This window comes from Solanum verrucosum, unplaced genomic scaffold, assembly GCF_900185275.1.
Source record: "Solanum verrucosum unplaced genomic scaffold, falcon-dt-bn FXZP01000004.1, whole genome shotgun sequence".
Lineage (NCBI taxonomy): Eukaryota > Viridiplantae > Streptophyta > Magnoliopsida > Solanales > Solanaceae > Solanum > Solanum verrucosum.
This window is the reverse complement of record NW_026020212.1, coordinates 498,519-526,140: the sequence shown is the minus strand read 5'-3', so window position 1 is coordinate 526,140 and position 27,622 is coordinate 498,519. Positions and strand designations below refer to the sequence as shown.

At 27.4% G+C, this 27,622-nt stretch overlaps 2 protein-coding genes across 2 annotated transcripts; both read right to left on the bottom strand.

Annotated features, from left to right (window-relative positions):
• Positions 1-18,644: 18,644 nt before the first annotated feature.
• LOC125830562 (nudix hydrolase 20, chloroplastic-like) lies at positions 18,645-22,961 on the bottom strand. Its single transcript, XM_049509745.1, has 9 exons — positions 22,654-22,961; positions 22,513-22,577; positions 20,953-21,136; positions 20,746-20,826; positions 20,028-20,153; positions 19,662-19,741; positions 19,425-19,540; positions 19,093-19,213; positions 18,645-18,824 (listed from the first exon to the last, which is right to left on the bottom strand). The coding sequence occupies exons 1-9, from the start codon at positions 22,912-22,914 to the stop codon at positions 18,755-18,757; spliced, it is 1,104 nt and encodes a 367-aa protein (XP_049365702.1). The 5' UTR covers positions 22,915-22,961; the 3' UTR covers positions 18,645-18,754.
• A 1,481-nt stretch (positions 22,962-24,442) lies between these two features.
• LOC125830589 (putative late blight resistance protein homolog R1B-16) lies at positions 24,443-27,345 on the bottom strand. Its single transcript, XM_049509769.1, has 2 exons — positions 24,621-27,345; positions 24,443-24,456 (listed from the first exon to the last, which is right to left on the bottom strand). The coding sequence occupies exons 1-2, from the start codon at positions 27,271-27,273 to the stop codon at positions 24,443-24,445; spliced, it is 2,667 nt and encodes an 888-aa protein (XP_049365726.1). The 5' UTR covers positions 27,274-27,345.
• Between the last annotated feature and the right edge of the window lie 277 nt (positions 27,346-27,622).

Genomic DNA, 27,622 nt, shown 5'->3' with positions numbered 1-27,622 from the left:
ATATATTTTTGTATGTCTTGAAAAAATTAATCAAAGTTCAGTTCATTCACAAAGCAAATTCATATAAAGCTTTGGTTTGAAAAAAATATAAAATTATGGATGAGAGAATTTTATTTTGATGTTCTCTCATACACACTTATGTGAATAATAACGATTTCATGATTATTTCTACGGAAACAAAACTAGGTGTACGGAATAGGAAAATACATATTTTTAAGTTATACTTGTATTGATCACAATCTCATGTGCAAAATTATCCTTTAATTTGCACTAGTCAAATTTCAATCAAGAATAAAACTATTACATGATATTTAACTAAATAAAAATAAAATTGAGGCTTACCTGAAATCAATTAAAGGTCCCCTATAAATAACTTTACGATGTGATGAAAATTTTAACAAATCCTAAAATATGTAAAGGCATTAATGCATTAGGTTTAACAACTTGTAAAATACGAAATGTCTACAAATTAAATAATACTAAGATCAATATTTACATTTAAAAAATTAAGATCAATATTTATATTCAAAAAATTATTTACCATCTATTCCATTGTGCAAAACCTACAGGAGAAAAAATTATTTAGCAAAAACTTAAAATTCACACTCACCCAAAAGATTGCCTGAAAATGAAGTAAAAAAGGAATTAGAGGTAAAGGTAAAGAGGAGAGTGTGAAGGAAAAGTAATAAGTTTAGGGAGAAAATGATATGGGATTTGGGTGTAGGAATTTTACGTGGGAAGTGGGGGTAGTTATTTGGTTGGTTTGAAATTTTAAGGGAATTAGTGGGAAATTTTTGTTTTAAGTCTATTTTTAATGTTTTGGAGGGAATAATATTACTATTTATTTTTGATGCACAGAATAAGCTTTTTATTTTTAATGATTATTAATAAGTAACTAATTGCTTAATTTGACTTTAGTATTACAAAAGCTTAAATAAAATTAAAATTTAAGCAAAAATAAATATTAATGAATATGGCTTTATAAGATATCTTAATACAAATTGTAGTACTACTATATATAAGAGAAAACTTTGAAGTGAAATTGGATATACAAAGTAGAAAAAATATTTAAGTTTATCTTAATAGATTAAAAACTAAAGAATAAAAGATTACAATCCAACTGAAATGAAGAAGGAGAATGTGTATATATAATGAAATTAACTTTCAACATTAATTCTTTATATATATAAATTTGAAAAGTAACAAAACAAATTTTGAGGGGTCGATAATCGCCACAAACTATTCTAACTTATGAAAATTCTCTAACCCCCTTAATAAAATTACCACAAAAAGTTTTATATTGTGGGAGTTAGAAAAAACGCTACAAAATGTATTAATAGTGGAGTTTTTAAAAACTCCCTCAAGTTAACCGCCATAAATTGAGCATTTTTTTGTAGTATATGAATTTGTGTTGAAAAGTTATATCAGCTTAAGCTTTTTAAATAAAGACAGTTTTATTTATTTGATTCAAACGTGAGAGTCTTGGTAAAGAATGGAGCAATATTATTCATTTTACCACAAACTTTTGAGGGTATCTTATGTGCAAGATTCATTATTTATAAACAAATAAAAAGAATCAAACAAAAATTGTACAAATAATGTGTCTTACCTTTTTTTTTATTTATAATGATGGTGTTGAGAGTTAAATTGCACATATGTTGATTATTACAAAATGTATTTGATACCTTCCAATACACAGGTATCAAAAAGCCTTAAGTCGATGGAAAGAATTTTATTTCTGTTAAAATTTAAACCATGATAAAATGAGTAAATATCTTAAAAGGTCACTCAAGTATGTGAAAGTATTTGAGAAAGTCATTCAACTTGATTTTATATCAATAAAGTCACTCAACTTCTGGATTTTCTTTTATAAAATCACTCAACTTAAATTATTTTTCTAGAAAATCATTATAGCCAAAGATTAAAAAAATAATTGCACAAACTACCCTTCAAGTTTAGTTTGGTAATACTTACTTCTATTGTAGTTTAATATTATGCTTATTTCTCTTATTTTATTTTTAGTAATTGTCTTAACTTAATTAATATCAACTCAATTGTCCAAGCATTAACCATTAATTCACCTTGGCTCGGGTTTCATCATATTTTATCATAATTTATACCCACCAATATATACACTTAATATATTTTTTTGATAATAAAATGCATATACACCAATACTTCAAAATTAATCGGACAAATCCAAATTTGATGACTCCAAAACCGAATCATCTCCTCATCTCCTCCCAACCCAACTGGAATTGGACATGGATGACATGATGAGGCTAAGATAAACCCCCCACCCACCCCTCAAATTCTTCCCTTTTTTTCCCCCACCCCCCAAATTCTTCACTCTTTTTCTTCCTTCGTCAACCTGAGATGTTTTTAAGAAAAAGAACAATTCATTTTTTCCCCACCTTGCAAAAGTTTTTTCAAAAAATTATTTCAACTAACTATTGGATACTAGCTAGTTTTTGAATATCCCTTCAGTAGTTCTGTTTGCGTGGTTTTGAATTAAAATTTCATTTTAATTTATGGGTCGAATATTTGATATTAGTGTTTAATATGATATTATTTAGTGTGGCGTGCATATTTATATAGAATAAAAAATGAGTTTGTTTTGCGAAGTTAGATTTTTTTGATAACTTGAATAAAAGATGTTATAACTATTTAAATTAAATAATATATGATAAAGGAAAATTTAGTTAAATCATAAATTTTTGTGTTAATAATAATTAGGTTAAGGAAATAAATATTAAAAATAAAAAAAATATTTAAAATTTATAAAATTAGAGAAATAAACATCATATTATAAACTATAATGGAAGTAAGTATTACAAAACTAAACTTGAAGGGTAGTTTGTGCAATTATCTCTTTTATCTTTTGGTTATAATGATTTTCTAAAAAAATAACTTAAGTTGAGTGATTTTATAAAAGAAAATCCATAAGTTGCGTGACTTTCTCAAATAATTTCACATACTTGAGTGACCTTTTAAGATATTTACTCTGATAAAATATACATTGACATGATAAAGCCCCTAATTATTTTGGTGGATGTTAAATGGACCTACTAGCCATGTCCAAAACGTACAAGGGTGGGACACGTATATAGCAATCACTTAATTTCCTAGCCTATATATACTCACCTTGCCAACATCCATTTGATAGACAAGTCTAAAATGTTTGGTTTATAAGGTTTGCATGAAGATGAAGAGAGTGAAATTACAGCCAAGGATGACTTGCCGGACCAAAAGTTGTGAGCATTTTCTGGTTCCGGCAAGTTGTTTTTGGCTATAAGTTTGCTCTCTTCTTCTCATGTTATCCTCGTTAGACCTATTTTTTCCTATTTCTCTACTAGAATATTCAATTTTGAGGGTCTTGAACATCTTCAATTAAGAGCACGATCACTTTGGGTTAGGTCAGGCCATTTGGGTGATTCGCCCTTTTGGTTAGGTGATTGCTAGTGTGGAGTTTATACTTCTTTCAATGTTTTTGGCTTTTCTTTCATGTATTATGAAAAATATTTTTTCATAAGTATCTTTTTTTTTTAGAAAATGAGATATCTTACTCTCTTATAATTTAAATAGAAGAAAATGATCTTTTAAAAAATTTTATATGTGAAAATTAAGTTCTCTAAATCTCGTGTAAACTTTTTAAAAAATTGATAAAGAACTATTTCTCTCGTTTTTTTTTTGTGCGTGTGTTTATAGTTAAGCATAAAATTTACTAAATGATATATATATGTAATTAAGATAAAAATTATAGAGTTGAAGTTGGGGGTAGGGTGTGAAAATGGTGGGCATTGGGGGCTAGTACTAGGGGTGAGATGTGTCGGAAGCCGGAGTGGAGCTGTGGAGCTAGTAGAGGTCCGGGGGTTTATCTCCGGCCAATTATTACACAATTTATAGAATCGAAAATTGAACCAAACCGCAAATCGAGTCAAATCGAGAAAAAAATCCGACTAGTGGTTGGGTTGACTTGGTTTGGTATTGGAAAAAAAAACCCCGACTATATTTGGGTTGGTTTGGTTTTAACTAAAAAAAACCAACCCGAGATCAAACTAACCCGACATTATAAATATAATTTTAAAATTTTATTTTATACATAAAAATATTTTCTTTGATATAATTTTTAAATATTTCTTATACTTTATCATAGTTTTTATCTTTTAATATATTATTTCAAGTTTGAAACTTAGAATTCTGAATGGTTCAATAAAGATTATAGTCCACAGATGTTGGTAATTATAATAAAGCTTAAATCAAAATCAAATTAATACTAATACGAAAAGAAAATCAATTCAACACGAAGAATGACAATAATATTGAATATTTGTTCCTTTGTTTTACATTAGTTTAGACAATTCAAATACATAATCTAATTTTAATTTCCTTTAATATTTAGTCATGTAACTAATACTTATTAAATTTATTTTAGCATGATTTAGTACTTTTAAATTATGATCATTTTCATTATGACTTGTTAATTTGTAATATTTGTTTTACGCAATTTCATTATTATTATTTTTTTGTTGGATATTTTAGTGTCATTACTCATATCATATTTTGTGTTATTTTCTTAAGTAACACCTTAGATAGTTGTATTTTGGTAGGACTAAAGAAATATTTGAAGTATAAATAAATTATATGTTTGTATGAATAATTTACCGGAAAAACCCGAAAAAACCCGAAAAAATCCGAGTTTAATTGGTTTGATTTGGTTAAATTTAAAAATCCGATACAAATAATTTGATTTGATTTGATATTAAAAAAAATCGAACCAACCCAGCCCTGTACACCCTAAGTATAAACAGTGTAATACTGTATATGGTTAATCAGAAAACTATTTCAATCCTTTTTTTTTTTATTATTATTATTATTATATATACAATAAAAAAATTATATAGAAAAATAAGTAGCGTTATATTTTCAACTTTAGAGATAACTTTGCGGCGCATGATTATGGCGTCGTGTTTTCTACTTTTGGTGAATTAATGAATTAGGAAAAATCACATCCTACAAAGTATCATGTTTCCCTTTATCATGAAAAAATAAAAAGGCTAGTGTACTAAAGTTTCCACTTGTTCAACACAAGTTGATGTTTGTATTCTGTTCTATTTTAGTGACCCACCTTTGATGTACAAGTTATTTTTTAATGTTTTAATAGGTGATTCATATTTATTTTGAAATTTGATCAATTTGAAAATTCTATTGTAAGAATAAGATATTTTTATTTAAGGAGGCTAAATTTCAAAAGCTTGAATTGATTTTATTCGTAACTTTTCTATCCCTTAATCGGTAAAAGTATTTTTTAAATTTATATTTTTTTTTAAAAATAGGTGAAGGGTGATTGTAATCATTATAATTTTGAGATAATGCTTGTCAATATGTTGTAAATTACTAACACTTGTAAGTTTAGTCTAGTACGAAAATTGTATCAAGCTTCACCTCCGCAACATCATCATATGTTACATATTTGAATTTGCAATTCAAGTATTGTATCTTTAATTTGTTGTCAAACTCAAAGCTTAGCATTTACTCCATTGTGAGTCTGAGCAGTATGTGTCATCAACTGATAACATACCTCCTGGAACCTCATCGTAGATACACTGAGTCGATTCATTCATTATCAAGAAAATTAAAAATAGGCTAAGAGTAGTTGATCCCTGGTGCAACACCATCACAATTTTAAAATGTTGTGTCCCGACTCGGGTTTTTCTAGATTTTTTTTGGGTTTTTCCGTTAAAGTATTCATACAAACATATAATTTATTTGTACTTCAAATATTTCTCTAGTCCTACCAAAATACAACTATCTAAGGTGTTTCTTAAGAAAATAAAACAAAACATGATATGATTAATGACACTAAAATATACAACAAAAAATAATAATGAAATCGTGAAAAATAAATATTAAAAATTAATAAGTCAATGATCATAATTTAAAAGTACTAAATCATGCTAAAATAAGTTTACTAAGTATTAGTTACATGATAAATATTAAAGAAAATTAAAATTAGATTATACATTTAATTGTCTAAACCAATGTAAAACTAAAAAATAAATTTCAATATTATTGTCATTCTTACTGTTGAGTTGATTTTCTTTTTGCATTAGTATTAATTTGATTTTTATTTTGATTTAAACTTTATTATAATTATCAACATCGATCTATGGACTATAATCTTTATTCGACCATTGGGAATTCTAAGTTTCAAACTTGAAATAATATATTAAAAGATAAAAACTATGAAAAGTATAAGTTATATTTAAAAATAATATCAAAGTAAATATTTTTATGTATAAAATAAACTTTTAAAATTATCTATATAATGTCGGATTGGTTTGGTCTCGGGTTGATTTTTTTTAGTTAAAACCAAACCAACCCAAATATAGTTGGGTTTTTTTTTTCCAATACCAAACCAAATCAAACCAAACTGCTAGTCGGGTTTTTTTTCCGATTTGACTCAATTTACTATTTGGTTCGATTTTCGGTTTGATTTTATACCCTGATCATTAGCACTCAAATCTGTTTAGTGTAAGACAATGGCTAGAATTGATCATTAGCACTCTAATCTGTTTAGTGTAAAATAATGACTAGAATTGGAGGATATCTCTTATTTCAACCAACAAAAAATGTTTTCATGATTATGCTTTATTTGAGAAATTTTCCTATCTTTACCTTTAAGGGTTAATTACTAGCTAGATATATTTATTATTTTATATTTTAAATTTCCTTTTATAAATTCTGGCTCTTGGACTGTTTCAAGGAAAAGAATTATTGAATAATATAATACAAGAAGGTGGAAAAAACAATGAAAGGTAAAATGAGTACTTCACTATAGAGTTGATCAAGTAGACACATGAATTTTATGTGACATAATACACATAGGACACAAATTGTCATGTAGGATGTCACGTAGGACGCATGTGTCTATTTGTTTAACTTTACACAAGTTTAAGTGTCTACTTTTGCACATCCAAAGTTGGAGAACGTAAATGTGAAATGAGACCAAATTAAAGGACATTTTTATGTATTATGTCCTTTAATTTGACCTCAATTTACACTTATGCCCTTCAACTTTGGGTTTGCACAAGTAGGCACTTCAACTTTTATAAAGTTGAACAAATAGACACGCACGTCCTACATGACATCCTACATGGCAATTTGAGTCCTATGTGTATTATGTCACGTAAGACTCATGTGTTTACTTGTTCAACTTTATATAAGTTCAATTGTCTACTTGTCCACACCCAAAGTTAAAGGGTATAAATGTGAACTGAAACCGAGTTAAATGACATATATAAATATATCCTTCATTATGGAAATGGTTAAAAAGAAAATTAAAATATATAAATTGAAACAAAGAAAATAGTATATTATATATATGTTCAAAATCTGTCATTATAGTTCATGTTTATTTCATCAACTTCAAATGAACTATGTATGCACTCAAAATTTATGCATGTACCAAAGTTGTTGGACTAGTAGTTAGCTCACACAAAAAGCATGCATCTACTTTGACCAGAAAGAATTATACACCTACAAAAGGAAAGTGTCCATATGACCCAATGGATCCCATCTTTTTTCTAAATTACTTGTTTCTAGTTTTCAAAAGTAAGACAAAATAATTTTTCAGCAGAAAATAACATTTAAGCATTTTCAGCAAAATGAAATGCTATAGTTTGAAAGTTTTAAAGATTTCGGATGATAGTTCCAAAGTAACAAAGCTCGTTTGGATGTCTTGATCAGCTTATATATATTCTTCCAAGGTCGTATCAATCACAACTTTAATTTTTCTCTTTTCAATTTCTTTAGTGCTATCTCGGGCGAATAACTAGAATGCTTGTTGATAGCAGCGTCCTTCTAGCTATTTGCTTGACATAACATTCAAGAAATTGAAGGAGAAAAGTAAATTAGTGATTAGTACGACTTCGGAAGAACATATATATATATATATATATAAGCTCAAGACATCCAAACGAGCTTTGTTACTTTGGAATATCTCTCGAAATCTCAAAAACTTTTCAACCATAGCATTATTTTTTGCTGAAAATTTGTTTCGACAATATAAACCTGACCATCTGTTTTGATGAATGTACTTATGGATTTGCAATTTAATCATGTGCGATTTCATGTATTTAGAAGAGTTGAAAAATCATAGTTAATTTTATTAATTATCTCTGTGATTTTTGGTACTGTTTGTTTGTTTCTTTTTTTCAAGATAAACTAAGGAAGTTTCTCATATTTGTGTATTCTTTGTGTTAGTTTTGTTCATTTTCTTTCCTTCATTTTTACACTTTGCTTAATTTGATCTATACTTTCTGGAGCTATTCATGAGTTTTAAAAATGGAATTATGTTAATTATTTGAAATTCAATGTTACAATTGTAAGACATCAGACACACATGATATATTGATATGTGTGAATGAATGATCATTCTTTGACAATTCTGCCAATTTACTTTCTCATGTTTGAGATTTTGAAGTTATATGCTTTTTTTTTAAAAGGAGAGAAAAGATACTTTTTTGTTTCAATTTATTTGACTCATGTTAACTTGACACAATATTTAATAAATTTCTTAATTAGGCATGTGTTTACTAAACTAATCTTATTAATAATATTTTGAAATTCTAAATTTGACAATTTCTTCTTTATATAGTTATTTAATACGAGAGGTGAAACAGAAAACTATATATAATAAAACTCTCTTGATTTGCTAATCTATCTATAAATAATAGGAGAGGAAAGAGTGCCGCATGTCAGCATCACAAAATTTCTAATTTCTAATTATATTAAATAATAAATAATAATCTAATTTCTATATATATATATATATATATATATAAAATAATAAACAACCATTTTAAAAACTATACAAAATTTTAAGACAGTTTAAAATCATGTACGTTACAAACGGTTGATTTAGTCTCTTTTTGAAAAACAATAATAAATTGAATTTATTCCTTATAAAATGCAAACTAACTACTTTTTTCATGTTTAAATTTAATACAATTTCCCACAAAATTTTATTTAATATTTTTAAAATAATTAAAATTAATGATGTGTAATTAGTTTGAATAATAATCTACTATTTTATTTTTTGAAAATAATTTTATATAAATTCTTAAAATTAAATGAGATATTATATTATATATTTCGTATTATTAAAAAAAGTATTGTATTTGAATTATTCTCAATTTTTGGATTTTAAATTATAATAATAATAATAATAATAATAATATATATATAAAATAGGAGAAGAAAAAATGACACATGTCAGCACCACAAATTTTCAGAATTTTAAATTATAAATAATTAAATATTATATAACTAATTAAATAATCTAAATTCAAAATTTGAAATAAAAATACACATGTCAAATAAAGATCAATTGGTTATAAATCTCCACTTCAAATCACGTTAAATAGATTTTTTTTTAAAATTGAATCTAGGATAGATTTACTATTTTTTTTAAAAAAACTAACTTATACTACCTTTTTTTTTTAAAAAAAAATGCACTTATATAAACACTGACAAATATCGTCAATTTACATAAACACTGACAAATGTCAGAACACAAAAAAAATCTATATTTTATTTTTAAAAAAATTGAATTTATAAATTTGTAAATATTGATTTTCTTTTTAAAACAATTTAATCTAGGAAATTTTAAAAATTTCAAAAAATATCCAATTTATAAAATTATATCTATATATTTATATCTCTCTCTATATATATCTATCAATATATAATAGGAGAAGTAAAAAATATCATGTGTCAGCACCACAAATATTCAACAATTTTAAAATATATATATATATAATAGGAGAAGTAAAAAATGTCATGTGCCAACACCACAAATATTCAACAATTTTAAAATTCAAAAAATAATTTTAATTTCTTAAGTTTGTATCTAATTGAGAAAAAAAATTCTATTAAAATATTATTTTTTTTCAAAATAAAAAATTTACAGTTTCTAAAATCAATTAAAGATTTATTTAAATTTGAAATTAACGTGCAAACAAAAAATGAATCGTCACTTGGTATTAGTTACCTTTTTAAAAATTAAAATTTACAGTTATTTTTTAAGATAAGAACAAATTTCAATAGTTGCCAAGTGGCAAATTAATAAGGCGCCAACCTATGAAATTTAAAAAAGTACTTAGATTTTTTTTAAGGTGTACATGGTCCAATTTCATCAAACATTTTGCAAAGTATCAGTTTCCCTTTTGGACTTTGGTATTATCCATTATATTCAGATCAATTTCACATCTATCTATATATAATAAGAGAAGAAAAAAGGACACATGTCAGCACCACAAAATTCAAAATTTTAAATTGTAAATAATTAAATATTATATAACTAATTAAATATTCTAAATTCAAAATTTGAAATAAAAACACAAGTGTCAAAATCAATTGGTTATAAAACTCCACTTCAAATCAGTTAAAATATTCAAAATTCAATTTAAAATTTTTTTATATCTAGGACAGATTTAATATTTTTTTTAAAAACTAATTTATACCTTTTTTATAAAAAAAAATGCATTTATATAAACACGGACAAAATGAATGTCATCTATTTTTATATAAAAACGCTGACAAATGTCATCACAAAAAAAAGTCTATTTTATTTTTATTATCGTATAAAAAAATTGCTTTTTAATATCGTATAAAGCTGTTTTTTAAATAACTTTTAAATCTGCTTTTTTTTTTTTTTGGATGCTGATTTTTTTTTTAAAAAAAAAAGTAGCATTGAAAAAAAAACTGAATTTGTTTAGCAGATTTCTAAAAAGTGCATAAACGGTTTAAATTCACAAAAAGAGTTTTAAAAATAAATTTTATATTTCAATAGAATTCAAACACACGATTTGCAAATCTCTCTAATTAATGAGTTTTAAAAAAACGGTTACAGAATTGAAACTATTTATTTATATATATACTAATACTACAGTGATGTTGGCAAACCATTCTTTCAACTTTCTTTTCTTTGTATCAGTTTTTGTTCTTCTTTTATCTGTCTTATTTATATGTATATTCATTGTTCTTCATTTTTGCTAAAATTGTTCAATCTAAATTTTAAATTTTGATATTTTTTTAGTGTGTTTGTGTGTCACTTCAAAATGTGACAGTTTAATATTTGGAAGATTCTTGGGGTATAAAATCAACACTAGAGGTAAGTATTTATAATTTTTTATTTTAGAATTTAACAAATTTGTTCACCGTATTAATTTATTTTTCTTTTTTTTATATAGATTTTTAATCTAAGCGCAAGAAAAATTTGTCATGATCATAAATTTAATACAAAATTTTAACATATGTTTTTATTTGATTGTGTAAACAATCATGAAATGATCTCAATATTTTGTTGAAGTTATCTAAGATTCTATACTATTTTAGTAGTATATTTTGAGTTTGTTGGTTTGATGCTTAAGTTTTAATTAATCGAATAATTAGTGTGTTGATTTTGTTTTTTTGATACTTTCTAATAATGAAGTAAGAAACTATTTAAAAATTATAAAAATTATTTTTTTAAAGAGTTACATAATATTTTTAATTTATATTTTTAAATTCTAAATTCAAAATTTTGAATTGAGAGTGGTTAATTAATTTTTAAAAAATATAAGTTTAAAATTAGAAACAAAATATTTTAGTTTTAAAACTAATCATAACCGTTTAAGGATAATATTTATTATAATCTTAAATTTTAACATTTCTATTTAGACTAATTAATTAGTTGGCCTAATTAGTTTTAAGGATCGCGCATTATCCAGTCTTTTAAGCCTTCTGTTTATTTAGTTTAGTTTTTATTTTATGGCCTTTAAGTAGTATTGTTGTGAAGAGTATGATGTTTAAACATATGTTATTTACGTTTTCCTATAAAGTTCGATAAAACTATTATTTGTCTTATAGATGGGACATCTTTGATAATTCTATCTTTTTTTATTAGAGCATGTTTGGATAAATTTATAACTTATGCTTTATAAGACAAAAGTCACAAAATAGAATTCCTAAAATCCTATTGCATCATAGAAAAATATTTTCCTTATTAAAATTAATTATTTGTAATTTGTAATCATATTAAATTCTAAACTAAAATTTTAAAAATTAAGTTTTATTAAAGAATTACTTAAATTTATCGTGATATAACCATTTAAAATAATATATAAAATTTATATTAACATAACGATTAAAAAATTTAAAATTTAAATGATCCGCTTTAAAATTTTAAAAAATATTTATATAAAATGTGAATATAAAACTGAATTACTAACTAAATATTATCATTTTTTTTCTAATATTAAACTTTTATTTACAATTAGAATTTAAATAGTCGATTTTACAACCTTCCATTTCATTTCCACCTATACACGAACTCTTTAAAACTGATTAACAAAAAATTAATAAAATAAAAAATTAGATTTTGTTAAGAATAAAAATAAATTTATTTATTTGCAAATTCACTAAATATGCTTACTAGAAAAGTGTAAATCATGATTTTTTTTTACCCCTTTTGAATAGCAACTACAAGGCAAGTTTTTGTCTCCTGTGATGATTAAAATTAATTAATTTATCTCCAATTATTATTGCAGTTATTTTTTTTAATTATTAAGCACAATTTTAAATTTTCGTATGGTAATTTTATGAAGGAATCCTTCAAAAAAGGTAACTGATTAAGAACTGCTTCGCCTAATTATTTTGGATCATACTTTTATCATGAAAAAAATTTTCAAAGTAAATTTTTAAAGTATTTATTATTAACAATAGATAATCAAAAATTTCACCTGCTTAACTTATCCATATTAAAAATTACAATTTTTTTTCAAATAACTTATCCAAAAAAACATGCTCCTAAATCATAGGTGCACAATAAATCATTTATCTCCAACCCAAAATAACATACATGCAATAGAAAAAAAAATAACAAACATGAAAATTAAATCTCTTTTTTCAAACTTAAATAATTATAAAAATAAATATGGATAGTTTTTTTAAAAATAATTATAAAAATAAAGATAGATATGTTTTTCTTCAAAAAGTAAAGGCAAAAGAAAATAAGACATGCAGCATATATGCTGGGTTATTCAATTATGAATATGAACAGTACGTATTAGTAAATATATTAATTTTTAAAAGAATTAATTTAAAAATAAAATTTATTTATTTTTTCAAAATGGGATAACTACAGTTATATAAACTGCATACAAATAATTAAATAACCTCATTAATTTTTATCATAATAAAGCACTACAAAAAAACATTATGTTGATAAAAATAATAACCATATCTTTTTTTATAAATAACAGAAATATTAATGGGTAGAAAATAATAAGCTATAGTTAAATATTTTCTTTTAAAATAAATAAATTATAGAACGAAGTGATGAAATCATATTATATGTTATTTATTTGAAAAGTAATTTTTTTAAACTATTAGTATACTTAAGATAAATGAACTGTCTTTAACTTTTAGAATATAGAAATCTATCCATAGATTCTTAAAGAAAATTGTACAAAAAAGAACTATTATTTTTCAATTCTAATCTTATACTAATTTAAGGATGTAAAAAATATTTTGAACCTTTTTTATTCAAAGAAAATAATATGCAAAAAAAGGTCATTTAATAATATTTCATGTGAAAAGTTTGAACTAATAAATTGTTAATATGAATTTTTTTTTTTTTTATTAATACAACATAAAATTAATACATGACAAACGTGTAAAAGTATTTGAACTATTTTATATTTTCTGAAATTAAATAATCAAAAAATTAATATATCCGCGCAACGCATGGGTACGTATACTAGTATTTTTTAAGGAAAAAGTCCATCTACATTTTGCAGGAAATTGGAGTTGAAACAGACGGTAATTGCAATTTGGCAACATAATTTAAAGGTGAAAGTTCTACGATTGAACTTATTTATTTTAGCACAAAAGATTTTATAGTGAATTCTAAAAAAATGTGTTCTTACGAATGGAAACTTACTGGCTCATCTCTATTTATGATTCAATTGTGATGATAAACTATTCAAATTAATTTATTTCACTGAATTATAAGGTTGGTAGTCAGCAATGTTATGTTCTTTTCAAGGCTTGATGATTTTTATGAGCATAAAAGAAAGTTAGTTTTTCCATATGCTATCATTATAACAAAAATAGTGTTTAACTATATTAAATATGCACATTAACAAAAAGTGGTAAAGTTCTATCAATATTAGTTAATTGTCATAAAATTCAATATTTTATATTTTTATAGGCTTTAGAAACATATACCAATTGTCTCTAAAAAAAAAGAATATATTTAATAGTCATTAATTAAGTGTCGCTATAGATCATTATTGGTTTAATGTACTTGATGGTATATATATTTATGTTTTTAAGGCTTTATTTATTTGGTATTTTTTTATTTTAAGATAGACCATCATTTTGAATACTTTAATGTACCGAGTTTGGATACCCAAGGTTAAATGCTTATTTACTCCAATATTGATTTATTGATCTTCAGTCGGAATTGCAATGCATTCTCTTTTGATATGACACGCTAAAATTGCACGCTAAAATATCATTCATAGTTAATGTTTTTTTAATGTATTCATTGATCATGATTTCATTCTTATTATATTTTTTCTTCTTCTGAAACAGGATTGTACCAAATTGAGTAAAAAGAATATCGGATGATGAAGATATAAATGCTTGGTTATTTGAACGTTTGTATTGGTTATCATATTCCAAATAATCAAATATGTTATATTATATTCAATAAAGTTTAAACTCCTCCGCTTGCACTTTTGAAACTACTAATCTAATTTTTACTATTATTTTAACTTTTTATCGTTTCTTAAAATTCAATTTTAAAACAGTTCTAATAAATAGGGTGTGTGATTCCTTTTTTTTGGGAAGTTATCATATTTTTAATTCAAATAATAATAATTATAATAATAATAATAATAATAATAATAATAATAATAATAATAATAATAATAATAATCTTAATCTTCTTTTAAAATTATTTTAAAAGTATTTTATAGAATTATATTAAATTTTGAATTTAGATGTTAATTAGTTTTAAAATATAAAGATGTAAAATTTAAATTTCAACAAAAACAACAACAACAAAAATGAAACTCTATCTATAATTAAAAGGTGTTACGAATATACATACCAAAAAAATTACACTTGACAATTAATAAGTATCATCAATTATTCATTTTTGTGATATATTTTATCCTTAAATTTTTTGCCTTAAAATATGAACACATTATGACAATATACTTTATTCTTATAAAATCAAGTATTTTTATAAAATTTAAGTTTTAAAATTATATTTTTATAAAATCAAAATGATGTAATGTATTTGAACAATTAAGTATTTTTTAGTAATATCCGTGCAAAGCACGGGAACGTATACTAGTATAGGAGAAGTAAAAAAAAAATTACACATGTCAGCACCACAAAAAATAGATTTTTTAAAATAATTAAAATTAATTACATGTAATAGAATTAAATAATAAATCACTATTTTATTTTTAAAATGATTTTAAATAAATAATACGTGTCAACACTATAAAAATAGACTTTTAAAACAATTAAAATTAATTACTCATGATTTTATTGCATGAACGATTTAACATGACACATGTCATTGTTAAGAAAAAACTACCGTCCTTCATCATAAAACCATTTTTAAAAAGTTCAAATGTCACGGATTTAAAAAATTAGTATGTCACGGATTTTAATTAGCCTCTATCCATTTTATAACCTCCCTTTTTAACTATCAAGCCAATAAAAAATTATAAACCTCCATCTTTTACTCCTTTTGAAAACCTGTGAAAGGAAGCACAATTATAATTTACGCTAAAAAATTTGATAGAGGTAAAAATCTTCTTTCAATTTTTTACTGGTACAAAAATTTGCATCTTTTGATTGTTATGTTGTTCAATTGTTGAATAAATAAATTCTATTTGATATTTATTCTTATTAGTTTTCCAGATTCCATCAAACATTGATAAATCAACAACATTAATCATTATTTATTCTTATTAATTTTCCAGATTCTATCAAACATTGATACATCAACAACTTTGATCATTTTGGTGAATTTTATAAGGATTTCAAATAATTCTATTTATATAATCATTTAGTTGATTTAATTAGTATATTTTATATCCTCTTTATCCCTTAATAGACTGCTAGATCTTTATATGGAAAACAATCATACATATGTGAATATGAGTTATTGTGTTAGGCATGTTAATTGAGATACCCTCATTTTTTGTTCTAAACATATGGGTCCAATTTATACATATTGTGTGTACATATCAATTGTGGTATCAAATATGTTAATTATGTTGGTAAAACTCTGTGAAGATGCACTACTTTTATTTTACAAAAATGTATATAGTAGTATTTGTTAACTTACCGTTTCAATTCGTATATAATTTTGCACATATAAATTTATAATAAACATTATTATCACAGGCTAATCTTTTACATTAATTATGTCAACAGGTTGATTGATGAAGGAAAATTGATAGATACTTTTGCAATTTCTGACCATTTCGTTCAAAATGGAATCGATGAGTTGCTTAAGTTGCTAACTGAACGCCGAGAAGAAATTATAAATGAATAGATGCAGAGTTGTTTAGTATATATTATTTGGTACGTTCATAATTTTTATTTTGGATAACACATCCCACATAATTTCTATATATTATCTTATTCCTAAATTTTCAAAGTTAGGTATCAATTCACAAAAAAAAAAATAAAAAAAAAAATACATTGCAAATAATAAATTATAAACTCACAATTACTTTTCAAACTAATTATAATTTTCAAATTTACAAATTAACTTATCTTATTCGTAAATTTTTAAAGTTAGTTATCAATTCAAAAAAAAAAAAAAAAAGAGAAGGAAGAGAGATACATTGCAAATAAAAAATTATAAACTCACAATTAATTTTCAAACTAATTATAATTTTCAAATTTACAAATTAAATTATACCAATTAACGTTCAAAATTATTACATTTAAAAATAAAAAATGCTTAAAAACAAGAATTACTATCCTATTTTCTTTAATCTTTGCATTATATTTTTTTAATTTCCTACTTTAAAAATATTTTTAGAAAAAGAGCAATAATATATTTCCACATGTTAGCACAGAAGAAAATCAATACTTTTATAAATTAAATATTATAAAATTGTTTTTTTTTTAAAGAAAAAAAAAGACACATGTAATTGTAATTAATTATTTTCAAATTAGTTTAAATTTTTGTTATTGCATTTATCTTTTTAATTTTGAGTTACAGGGAGTAATGGTTCCTAAAATATAGGTAACCGATTAAGAATTTTCTTCTTCATTTTTAAAATTTCCATAATTTTTTTAACTTATAAATTGAATTTAACTTGAATAAAATAAAATCATTAACTAAATGTACTGCTAAATAAAAGATATAAATCACAAACTAAATGTACTGCTAAAAAATTCTAACACTTTAAACTATTTATTAACAATTAATACAATATCTGTTTATTCTTATTAAATTAATAGTTGCTTATGCTTATTAGTTTTAAAAGAAGTCCTTTTATAAATTTTATATAAATTAATATGTTAATTAAAAGAAAAAACAGTTCAGAACTCCCCATTACCCATTCATTACTATGTAGTCCTATAAATTTATGAAAAACTATGTTGATAACCTTTTATTTTATCAATAGTTATCTTAAATTAAATTTAAAAAATACGAAATAAATAATTACATCAAATTAAAAAAAATAACATTATATTTTCGTCTTTATTTAGTAAACTTATGTTTGTTTATGATTATTTTATTTTATAAAAATGAAAGTATAATATTATATACTGTTAAACAATAATTATACACAAATCATTTACTTTTCACATATTATATTTCAAAATATGAAAAGGTAACATTTTAAATTTTTTTTTTTTTCAGGATGATTGGCGCGGGAGTTCGCTGGATTTAAATTTTTATTTTTATTTTTGAGATATTGTTAAAGTTATTATCTACACATATTTAAAGTTTAATATTTGTTTGATAATAATATTATTTAATAATTAGATAAATTTTGAAATTGTCTATAAATCAATATTAATGATTATATTTATCAACTAACCGCGCAATGCACGGGCACATATACTAGTTAAATGAAAAAGTAAAAGAAATATATATTTTTTGTATAGGATCAAATAAATGAAACGGGGTAAGTATATAGAAACTTTTCTGAAAATCAGTTAAAGAATAGTATTGAAGTTGTAGTTTTATTTTCTTCATTGTTATTTTTTACGAGTATTCCATCAAATTGTATATTGAATTTGCAATAGACATTAGTTAAGAAATATATAACGCTTTTTAAAATTTCTGCAACAGTGGTGAAAATATTAAGCAGTATAATTTTTTTTTTACTATTCTTAGATGTAACTATGTACATCAATTAGATCTATCCCAACAACGACTATTTCTTCGCAAATGCACACCATGAAATTGACGACGATAAGCTAGCCATCATAAGGAAGACATACGTTGATTCATTTTTTGCATAATTTCTACAAAACATTCGACAACTTATTGACATGTAACAGTAAAAGGAGGCAACAATTTTTTTTAAAGATATTACAAAAACTTTTAAACAAGTAATTTGCAATCATAGACGAAGTTGCACATACTCAAATTTATATTTCTTTGTGTGGTGTTCTCTTCTACCTCAACCATCAATATAATTTACAATTATACTTAGGAGCAATATCCACTTCTCAAATTCTGCAGTAGCTTCAGGTACCCAAACACTTCTGGTTTGATGTGCCTAGTATCATTTCAAATGAAAATGTGGTATTAGAATCAGAGGGAACCACGACGAGATCATAAATTATGCATTTAGAGGGAGAACAACAAAACAGAATCATAATAGGTAAAATTGTTTCAATATTTGAATTTCTTCGGAGATTTCAGAACATTACTTTAAACTTCATAACTGAAGTGGTGTTTAATGTGTGGCAGGATGGGAAATAGAAAGAATAAATGGCTCATAAGTTGGATGAAAAATATTAAAGTAAATGGTATGATATGCCTACCCATGCCGGAAAAGGAAATCAGTAATGACAAGATTGCAATTTGCTTTGAAGAACGATGTGTTTTGAATGATATTTGCAACTTTTGTGACTGGGACCAATCGAAAGCTTTCTACCTCCCCATCTGTCACAAACACACAAAAGAACAGAGATTGACTAAAATTGTTTGAGCATCTGAAATAAGTAGATAGAAGCCATTCACCTAGAACAATGCTTGTTCCACGTGAAGACCAATATCAGAAACACAGCATTTTAAATAGCTTAGCTGAGAAACTAAATACATCTAAAGCTTTGGTTTAGTGGTTGGATACATATAGAAAATTTAGTAGGCTTACCCTCGTTATGAGGAATGAAGCCGTCAGGAAGCTTAAGATCATAACAAAAGAGGACATCTCTCTTCATCCTATATCCTTCTATGTCAACGTAGGACACAGCTCCAACTGGCTTAGCACTGATCATGACAAGAAATGGAGAAATATGAAGAAACATTTATACCATAAAAAACATCAAAACAGATAGTCGAGTGCCTTAGATTAATGGTTATTATTTCAAAAATGGAGAATTGATCTTACGTATGGGAAATAGATCTTGGTATCCCTGCTTCCTCTTCACATTCCTTAATAAGATTTTCTCCACAAGAAATATCATGTGGCTGCAGGCAAAACCGCATAAATGAACATTAATCAACCAAGAAACAATCATGTTTACACAATATTGACTACTATACTACAGTATGTTCCGCACCAAAGAATAGTTAATAGGTTTCTTGGATAAGGAATGAACAAAATGCAGTTTATGAAGTGGCAAAAGAATTTTCAACTGAAGCATGTTTAGATCCAAGGCAAGGGAGTGACTAAATCCGTTATACCAGTAAGGCTACAGGAACATATATAACGATAATCTGTGATAAACCATTAACCTTGAAGGGTGATACATACCAATCCCCCAGCGACTAAATGATCAAGCATTCCAGGATAGGTGGTTTTTTGTTCACTTCTCTTTCCTAGCCATAAAAATTCCTTCCCATCTTTCTCAAGATAGCCATTCATATGAACTCCATAAGCCTGCTATCAACAAAGAGTCATAAAAATTCATAGGCCTCTAGAGAGAAATGTTTGGATGGCCTCTGGAAAGAAATGCTAGGGCTTATAATCGAAGGGTCTCAATTGTCTCTACTTCTCATAAACAGAGATCAAATGATGGGAAAATGTGTTGTAACTGTAAAAACCAACCTAGACATCAACTCAAGAAGTTCAAAGGATTTCAAGAACTGGAAAACTCAAAGTGATATAGTTGATTAATGACCTTATCTCGACATTCCAGAAAAAATAAAAACAAGAACTGCTAGAAAACTCCCTCACTTACCACCATGAACATCTGATAAAGATAGCAAAAAGTCACATGATAAGAATTGTTAAATGGGTTGGGGACCTCGTTAGAAAAGAAAAAAGGCCTTCTTAAGCTATCACACTAACACTAAGTAGTTAGTATGAACATCCATCGTAAGCTGAGAAAACAAGCCCATTATGACATTCATAGAAGTGGTCATACCAAAACAAAGACTAAAAATCTATTTAGAAAGATTTTTATGATTTATAGCCACATATTATTAAGAGATGATGTAATTAGTTTAAGTGGGAAAACTGAATAGCACACCTTTATCCCAAAGTATGGCGCAGCAGCTCGTTCCAGTGCAAAAAATATGTGTTCCCCGAAAGCTGAAGCGACCGGATATAACTAACCCGTGATCAACGTAGCAAAGATGTTATCATGGAGGAAGCACACGTTAGTCTTTGGACTTTTAGCTAAAAGATTTCAGAAGTTGCAGATTTATAGAAAAAGGTATCAAATGGATTGAAGTACCTCATTTCTTATGCCGGGGATCAGTTCGCCCAAAGACTTAACGACATTGGCTACAGCTTTGGTTCGATCGTTGGGTGTACTCAGATTTGGATGTAAAGTGCAGTAACATCCAAAATGACTACCATAGGTATTATCTTGTGGGAAAATGAATACATTCTGAAATGGCTTCAGAAAATCAGCAAACCTAAATAAACCAAATATATTTACCTTCTCATCAAACAAAACACAAAATTTTAAATCACTAAGAATAGCTATCTGATGCAAAGATAAACCACTGACATAATACACAAACATACACTCAAACTTGGCACAGCTAGCAAAGTCAGCACTTCAACTTTGAGAGAGTACATCCAGGGGCGGCTCTTGCTTATAAAATTTAAGGCATTGGCCTTAGGCCCCCCGTTTTTGGGGGCCTCAAATTTCTACAAATAAAAAATTATGTATTTTAATTCCATTAAAATAGAAGAAATCAAGAAAACATTGTTTTGGACTCTTACATTTTTTTCGCTAACACTCACATTATTTATTATTTTTAACTCTTTTTTGCACTCTATTTTTTCAAATCTTTGATAGTTAGAGTAGTACACTCTCAAAAATATGAATCAATAGTCGAAAAGTGTTGAACAAAGTAAATTACAAATTCTTTTTTTATTTCTTCGTAAATTTTCATATTAAAGTAGGCATACAAAGTTATCAACTTTTTGAATCAGATTCTATGATTCTAACTCTTATCTTTAAAGTTTATCAACTTATTACTTATAGAATTATGTTCATAATTCATATAATAATTGTCTTAATAAAAGGATGTTTTTCAATGTTGAATTGATAAAATCTTACCTAAAATAATAATTGAAAAAAGTATTTGAAAAAATTATTTATATAAAAGATATTTAGTAGTAATTTACATCTAAAAATTTAGAAAAATAAATAAATACAAAGAAAGTTTATTTAGATTTTAGGCCTCTAATTAAAATTTTGCTTTAGGCCTCGAATTATATTGAGCCGCCCCTGAGTACATCTAGACACCTCAACATACAACTTACAAAATGATCATCTAAACACGTCCACAATTTATGTATCACATCAACATCAGGTGTCCACGAGACACAACGGGGATAAGTTGGAGGTTTAGTTGTCCATTTTGACCATGTTGAGGTGACTAGACGTGCACTCTCAAAGTCAGAGTGCTTACTTGCCAACTGAGACCAAGTTCGAGTGCATATTTATGTATTATGCTAATTCTATTTTGAATGGGCAATGTTATCCATAGGAGTTGAACTCTGAACAAGTACGATTGGCCTTAAAATTCTGGAATTCAACTTCATGTTCAGAATTTTCAAGAATTCACTTTTTCACTCCAAATTACTTCTAAAAAGTCAAAAAAAGAAAACTCCAATTTATATTCAAATATCATTTTTCATTTTGAAAACAAAAACTATTTTTTTTTTCAAATTTCACAATCAAACAGGACCAAACATTGAATTGTTTTTTTTTTTTAGTTAAGAGAGAAAAGAAAGGTGCATTATCCACATAAAAAAATTAAGGAAAAATTGAAATTACCCATGGTGAACGTAGCCAATTATTTGGTCCTCAATCACGAAAGGCATGAACTCACATTGCTTCTCCTGTTAAAACTTGTTATTTTCATCAATAAAAAAAGCACAAGGCTCTATGAAGAGTGAAAAAGAGTGTGGGGAATACCAAATCGCGATTACAAAGCTTGATTTTATCGAAAAAACCAGAGAGGGCGGAGTCGTCATTTTGAGGAGATTCCGGTACTCGGAAAACGTCGTCCCAGGTGAAGCTATTGCCGGCGGAGATGGAAAATGAACGGGATTGTCGCCGGCGCCGGGAAGGGCAAAATGGGGATTTATGACTGAGAATGGTAGGGGCAATTGGGGTATAATAAATAAAGTTAGGGAGTCTGTGAGAAACGGAGCGATACAAGTAATTGCAACTCATTTTTTGGAATAATAGTTCACTATTGAAATGCGTAACTCTTTTTAAAATAATATATGTCAAACACAACTTTAATTTTCAATTTTAAGGCTAGTAGGATGGTACCATAATGATGGTACAAATAATTCGGAATCATCAACGTAAAAAATAAATTTGAAATACACATGAAGAGAGAATTAGTTGGTTACTTACCCAACTTTATCTTCAAGGAATACTACTTATTCGCCTATAGTCCTATACTAACCAACTAAAAAAATAAGAAAAAGCAAGGTGAGAGGAAAAATGATTGATACTAATATAATAAGGTTCTAATAATTAATATTAAAATTCTTCATTTTGCATGTTTAATTCTAATATATTAGTCTAACTTAATGTTTTGTGCTAGAGGTAGACCATCATATAATCGTATGATTTAAAACGTTGTTGATCAAATACAAATTATCGATATAAAAATTTGAGTTGAGTGATTTTATAAAAAAATTAAAAATTATTGACTTTATTAGATAAATTTAATTCCTAAGTTTATATCATGGAATCCTGGATAAATGTTGTGATAAATTAATTATCTTCTAGTATGTATCATATATATGGGAGCAGATTAATCACCCTTATAAATAGTGTGCTTAATAGAATTCCAACATATATACTATTTATTTTTTTTACCCTCCCTAGGAGCTCCCATCCCTTTTGCTCCCTTGGTGACTCAAACTCGCAACCTTCGGGTTGAAAGTGAGGGGTGCTTACCATGCGAGCAACTCCCTCTCGTCATATATACTATCATTAGTAGCCTAAAGTAGAAAAAGCTAAATTCAAGTCAATTCTTATGGAATAGTCGTCGTCCCAATAACAAACAAATGCATTTAGTAAAATGGAAAACGACTACACGGGCTAAAAGGGATTTATCGTCCATCCAGAGAATACCAATCGTCCAATTTTTGAAAGCATTGACCTAGATAACGGAGAAGGGGAACTTCAACTAAGAAAGAATGATGAATTGTTTAAGTATGGCCATTTTGTGTTAGAATTCTATACTGCCAAGGCACTGCTGGATGCTCTGATCAATAGAACACGAAGAAGAGGAAATCAAATTACATATGAATTATGATAAGCTTGAGTCGAGTCAAAAACTTGAAATTACAAAACAAACTTATATAAAGTCATTGCACATATGAAAATGCATGTCTATAGCATAGAAAATCTTACACAAAGAAATTCATGACACAAGATGCACATCCAAAAGAGAATGGTCTATATATACCATACAAAATCTTACACAACAGAAAAGCCTCAATCAATCCCAAAAGCTAGCTCATGAGGGGAAAATTGCCCAAGTCCATATAAGCAGACCGTCAACGATGGAACTCTTCAACTCTGAAGAGCATCGTACAACAGCATCAAAGATCCAGTCACTATAATTTGATGATGAAGAAGTCAAATGTGATCACAAGCTAAGAATGAATGATTCTGCTAGAGAGCTACCTGCGGACCACTTTCTCTTACCTAACATGATCATCTCTCTTGATCTAAGCATTTAATGATCCCACCCTGCAAGCAAAATGAAGTCATCATTCTAGAAGAGATCAAAGACGTTCAAAGTAACGTAGGATCATGTAACAAATGATGGATTAGGGGGATTATAGGAGTTCTGTTTTCGTACAAAACAGTTAAACTTATTAGCAAGCAGTCATTTGAAATTGTTTGAATCTTACAAGGTTTGTCGTGGATACGGACACTAAGGCAATCATTTCCCATGCTCTCTTGCTCTTCTTGAATTTCTTTGACGGATTTTGCTGCTGAAGTTCTGCAATTAAGCAACTCTATTGACTCCAAGGTATAAATTTCCCCAATGTCTTTAGGGATTTCCTCCAGGTATATGCATCTGTTCAGAACTAAGCGTTGCAGTTTTGGAAAGTTAACACTGCCAGCTTTCCAGCGTTTCAGATTTGTCCTATCAATTAGGAGGAATTTAAGTTGATTGAAGATTTCTTCATCACTTAATCTCCATGCATCACCATCAAATCCATTGTCTTTGATTTTAAGCACTTGAAGGTTTGGCAACGTAACGATATTTGCCAAGTCTTCCCATGGTAAATAAGTACATCTTAAAGTTAACCTCATCAGAGATGTAGGCAGAACATACTTACTTGGCAGTGGGTGAGGGTATAATTTTCTGGAGCATATGATCTTCAATATTTCAAGTTCAGTTAAACAGTAGAGGCTATTGAGCGTCTGAGATATCGTATCTCTTCTGCATTCTTCCCAAGCTCCATGAAGTTTGAGCCTCTTTAGATTCGGAGTATGAGTGAACATTTCATTACTACAGCAGGAAATACTTAAATCTGAAAGTACCTCAAGATTTTGTAACTTGGAACTAGACCCTGTCGTATACGTACTTGATGGAACAGGAAATGAAGAGATCTTTTTTACCTCAAGATGCTTCAAAAGTTTCATCTTCCAAATCTCCACTGGTAAATCAGAGTGTCGTCCGAAAATCAAACTCTGCAGATTGTAAAGCTCTGATACTGAGCATTGAAGATCATCATGACAGTTGAATTCAAGGTATCTGAGATGTACTAATTTTGTTATCTCAAGAGGGAAATCTTGAAATGTATAATGAAGGATTGCAAGAACTCTTAGAAGTTTGAAACGCGCCAAGAAAGGTATTTGTTTAGAAGGGCGCGGTGCATGTTTTAGTCCATTGAATAAGTACAATGTTCGGGTGAGACTAGATGTTGAATTCCAGCAATCCCCCTGAGAAATCCGAGAATGTGAACTGTAGCGATGAACATGAGGCTTACTAGCTGTATCAATGAATCTTGTAATAACATCATGAGTTCTTGTAACCTTCAAAAACTTCTCCTTCTCACCTTGTCTTAGAATCAAGTCGCGCACCAGATCATGAACCCCACATGTTATAAGCTCACCATTAAATCTCCTCTTTCTAACCAATATCAAGTTCCTACTAATAAGATCCTCCAAGCATTCTTGTGCTACTTGTTCCATACTTTTGAGCCTTTCATGTCTTAGAAAACCTTCAGCAACCCATAACTGGATTAGTCTCTCGGTTGCAATCACAAAATCTTCCGGGAACACTCCTATAGAAAGGAAGCATGCTTTTAGGTGATGAGGCAAATAACTATAACTCATAGCAAGCACTCCAAGACATTTATCTGGTTCACTAGCAACAATTTTACTAATAGTTTTGGCAACATCATCCCAACATTCTCGTGTTCTAGAAGTTTTGGAGAGATGCCCTGCAACCACTAGAAGAGCTAATGGTAGTCCTTGGCACTTTTGTGCTACTTGCTTTCCGATTTTCTCTAATTCACAGGGACAAACATCATGTTGTGAACCAAACACCTTGTCATGAAGTAACTTCCAACTATTATCTGAGTTCAAGAGACTCATCTCATGAGGATTGCTATCAGGATCTGCATGCTCAGCAACCTCTTTGTGCCTACTTGTCAAAATAATGCGACTTCCATTGTTATCATCTGGAAAAAATCTTGTCATAAGATCCCATATGCCTTTACTCCAAATATCATCCATGATAACAAGATACCTCCGATACTTTAACTTTTTGTGTATCATATCCATCAGCTGATCATCACTACTTTCTTTGATCTCATCTCCCACAGCCAACCGATAAATCTCATTTTGGACCTCATTTTTCAGCTGAAAAATACAGGAAAGAATGCCCAGTAACAAATCTCTAGTTTGATACTCTTGAGATATTGTTATCCAAATATGGACGTCAAAGCGATTCCTGACTTCAGGATGATGGTATACTTTTTTAGCTAGAGTAGTCTTACCTATCCCCCCCATGCCCAAGATTGAGACAATTTCTCGACCAGACGGTGGCCCTGTTAGTCTTCTCATGACTTTCATCAAGTCATCTTCAAGACCTACGACAACATTATCTATATTCAGACTTGCAACACGCCTAGATGAGGAATGACCTAGCAAGTAATCCCTCGATGGCAGATCCTTATTTGTCACAAATCTCGTCATCTTTCTCTTCACAAAATCAATCTTTTCTACAAGGGAAGGCAAGTCATCGCATAAAGGCTGGCGTGGCAATCCAACTCTTGAGCAGTGCTCCAGTAGATTATATTCATGCATCTTTAGTTCAATCACATTCTCCACGTCGTTCACTGCAATTCTAATCACTCTTTCCAACTCTTCAGAATTTCCAAAGACTTGTCTTCTCATGTAAGTCTTCTCAAGAAAGTTTTGAAAATAATCAGCACTATTAAGGAGAGATTCGATCATTTTTCTAGTATCACCGATTATCCAACGTGGTTTTTGCTGCATAAGTTGCTTCAAAGTTTGAATGAGAGAAACCACATCTGCATAAGCCATTTCTCACACTAACTATAGGACAAAAAAGACTACTTCACAAACTCAAAAACTATTTATTAATGAAGTTTGATGTAAACATTTTTGGCAAAAACCATTTTTTTGAAGCAAACACCACCTATAACTCTCTCTTTCTAAGTGTTTCTTTGATCAGACACAAAGAAGTACTAATCCATCAATTAAGAGAACTGGTATATAAGAGTTTTGAACCTCAAATTCTTACCTAGATAAAAACAACGCTTCTTCAGATCGACCCCACGACAGCCTGCAGACGAATCCAAATTGATCCTGCTGCTTTTTTCTCTTTTAAAAGAAAATGCTAGAAATCATAAATATGATCAAAGAAGATGAA

Coding starts and splice junctions, on each gene's coding strand:
- LOC125830589 (XM_049509769.1), bottom strand. CDS start 27,273: ATGGCTTATGCAGATGTGGTTTCTCTCATTCAAACTTTGAAGCAACTT.
- LOC125830562 (XM_049509745.1), bottom strand. CDS start 22,914: ATGAGTTGCAATTACTTGTATCGCTCCGTTTCTCACAGACTCCCTAAC. Junction 20,827..20,952: donor TCCCCGGCATAAGAAATGAG/GTACTTCAATCC, acceptor ATCACGGGTTAG/TTATATCCGGTCGCTTCAGC. Junction 20,154..20,745: donor CGCCATACTTTGGGATAAAG/GTGTGCTATTCA, acceptor TGTTGATAGCAG/GCTTATGGAGTTCATATGAA.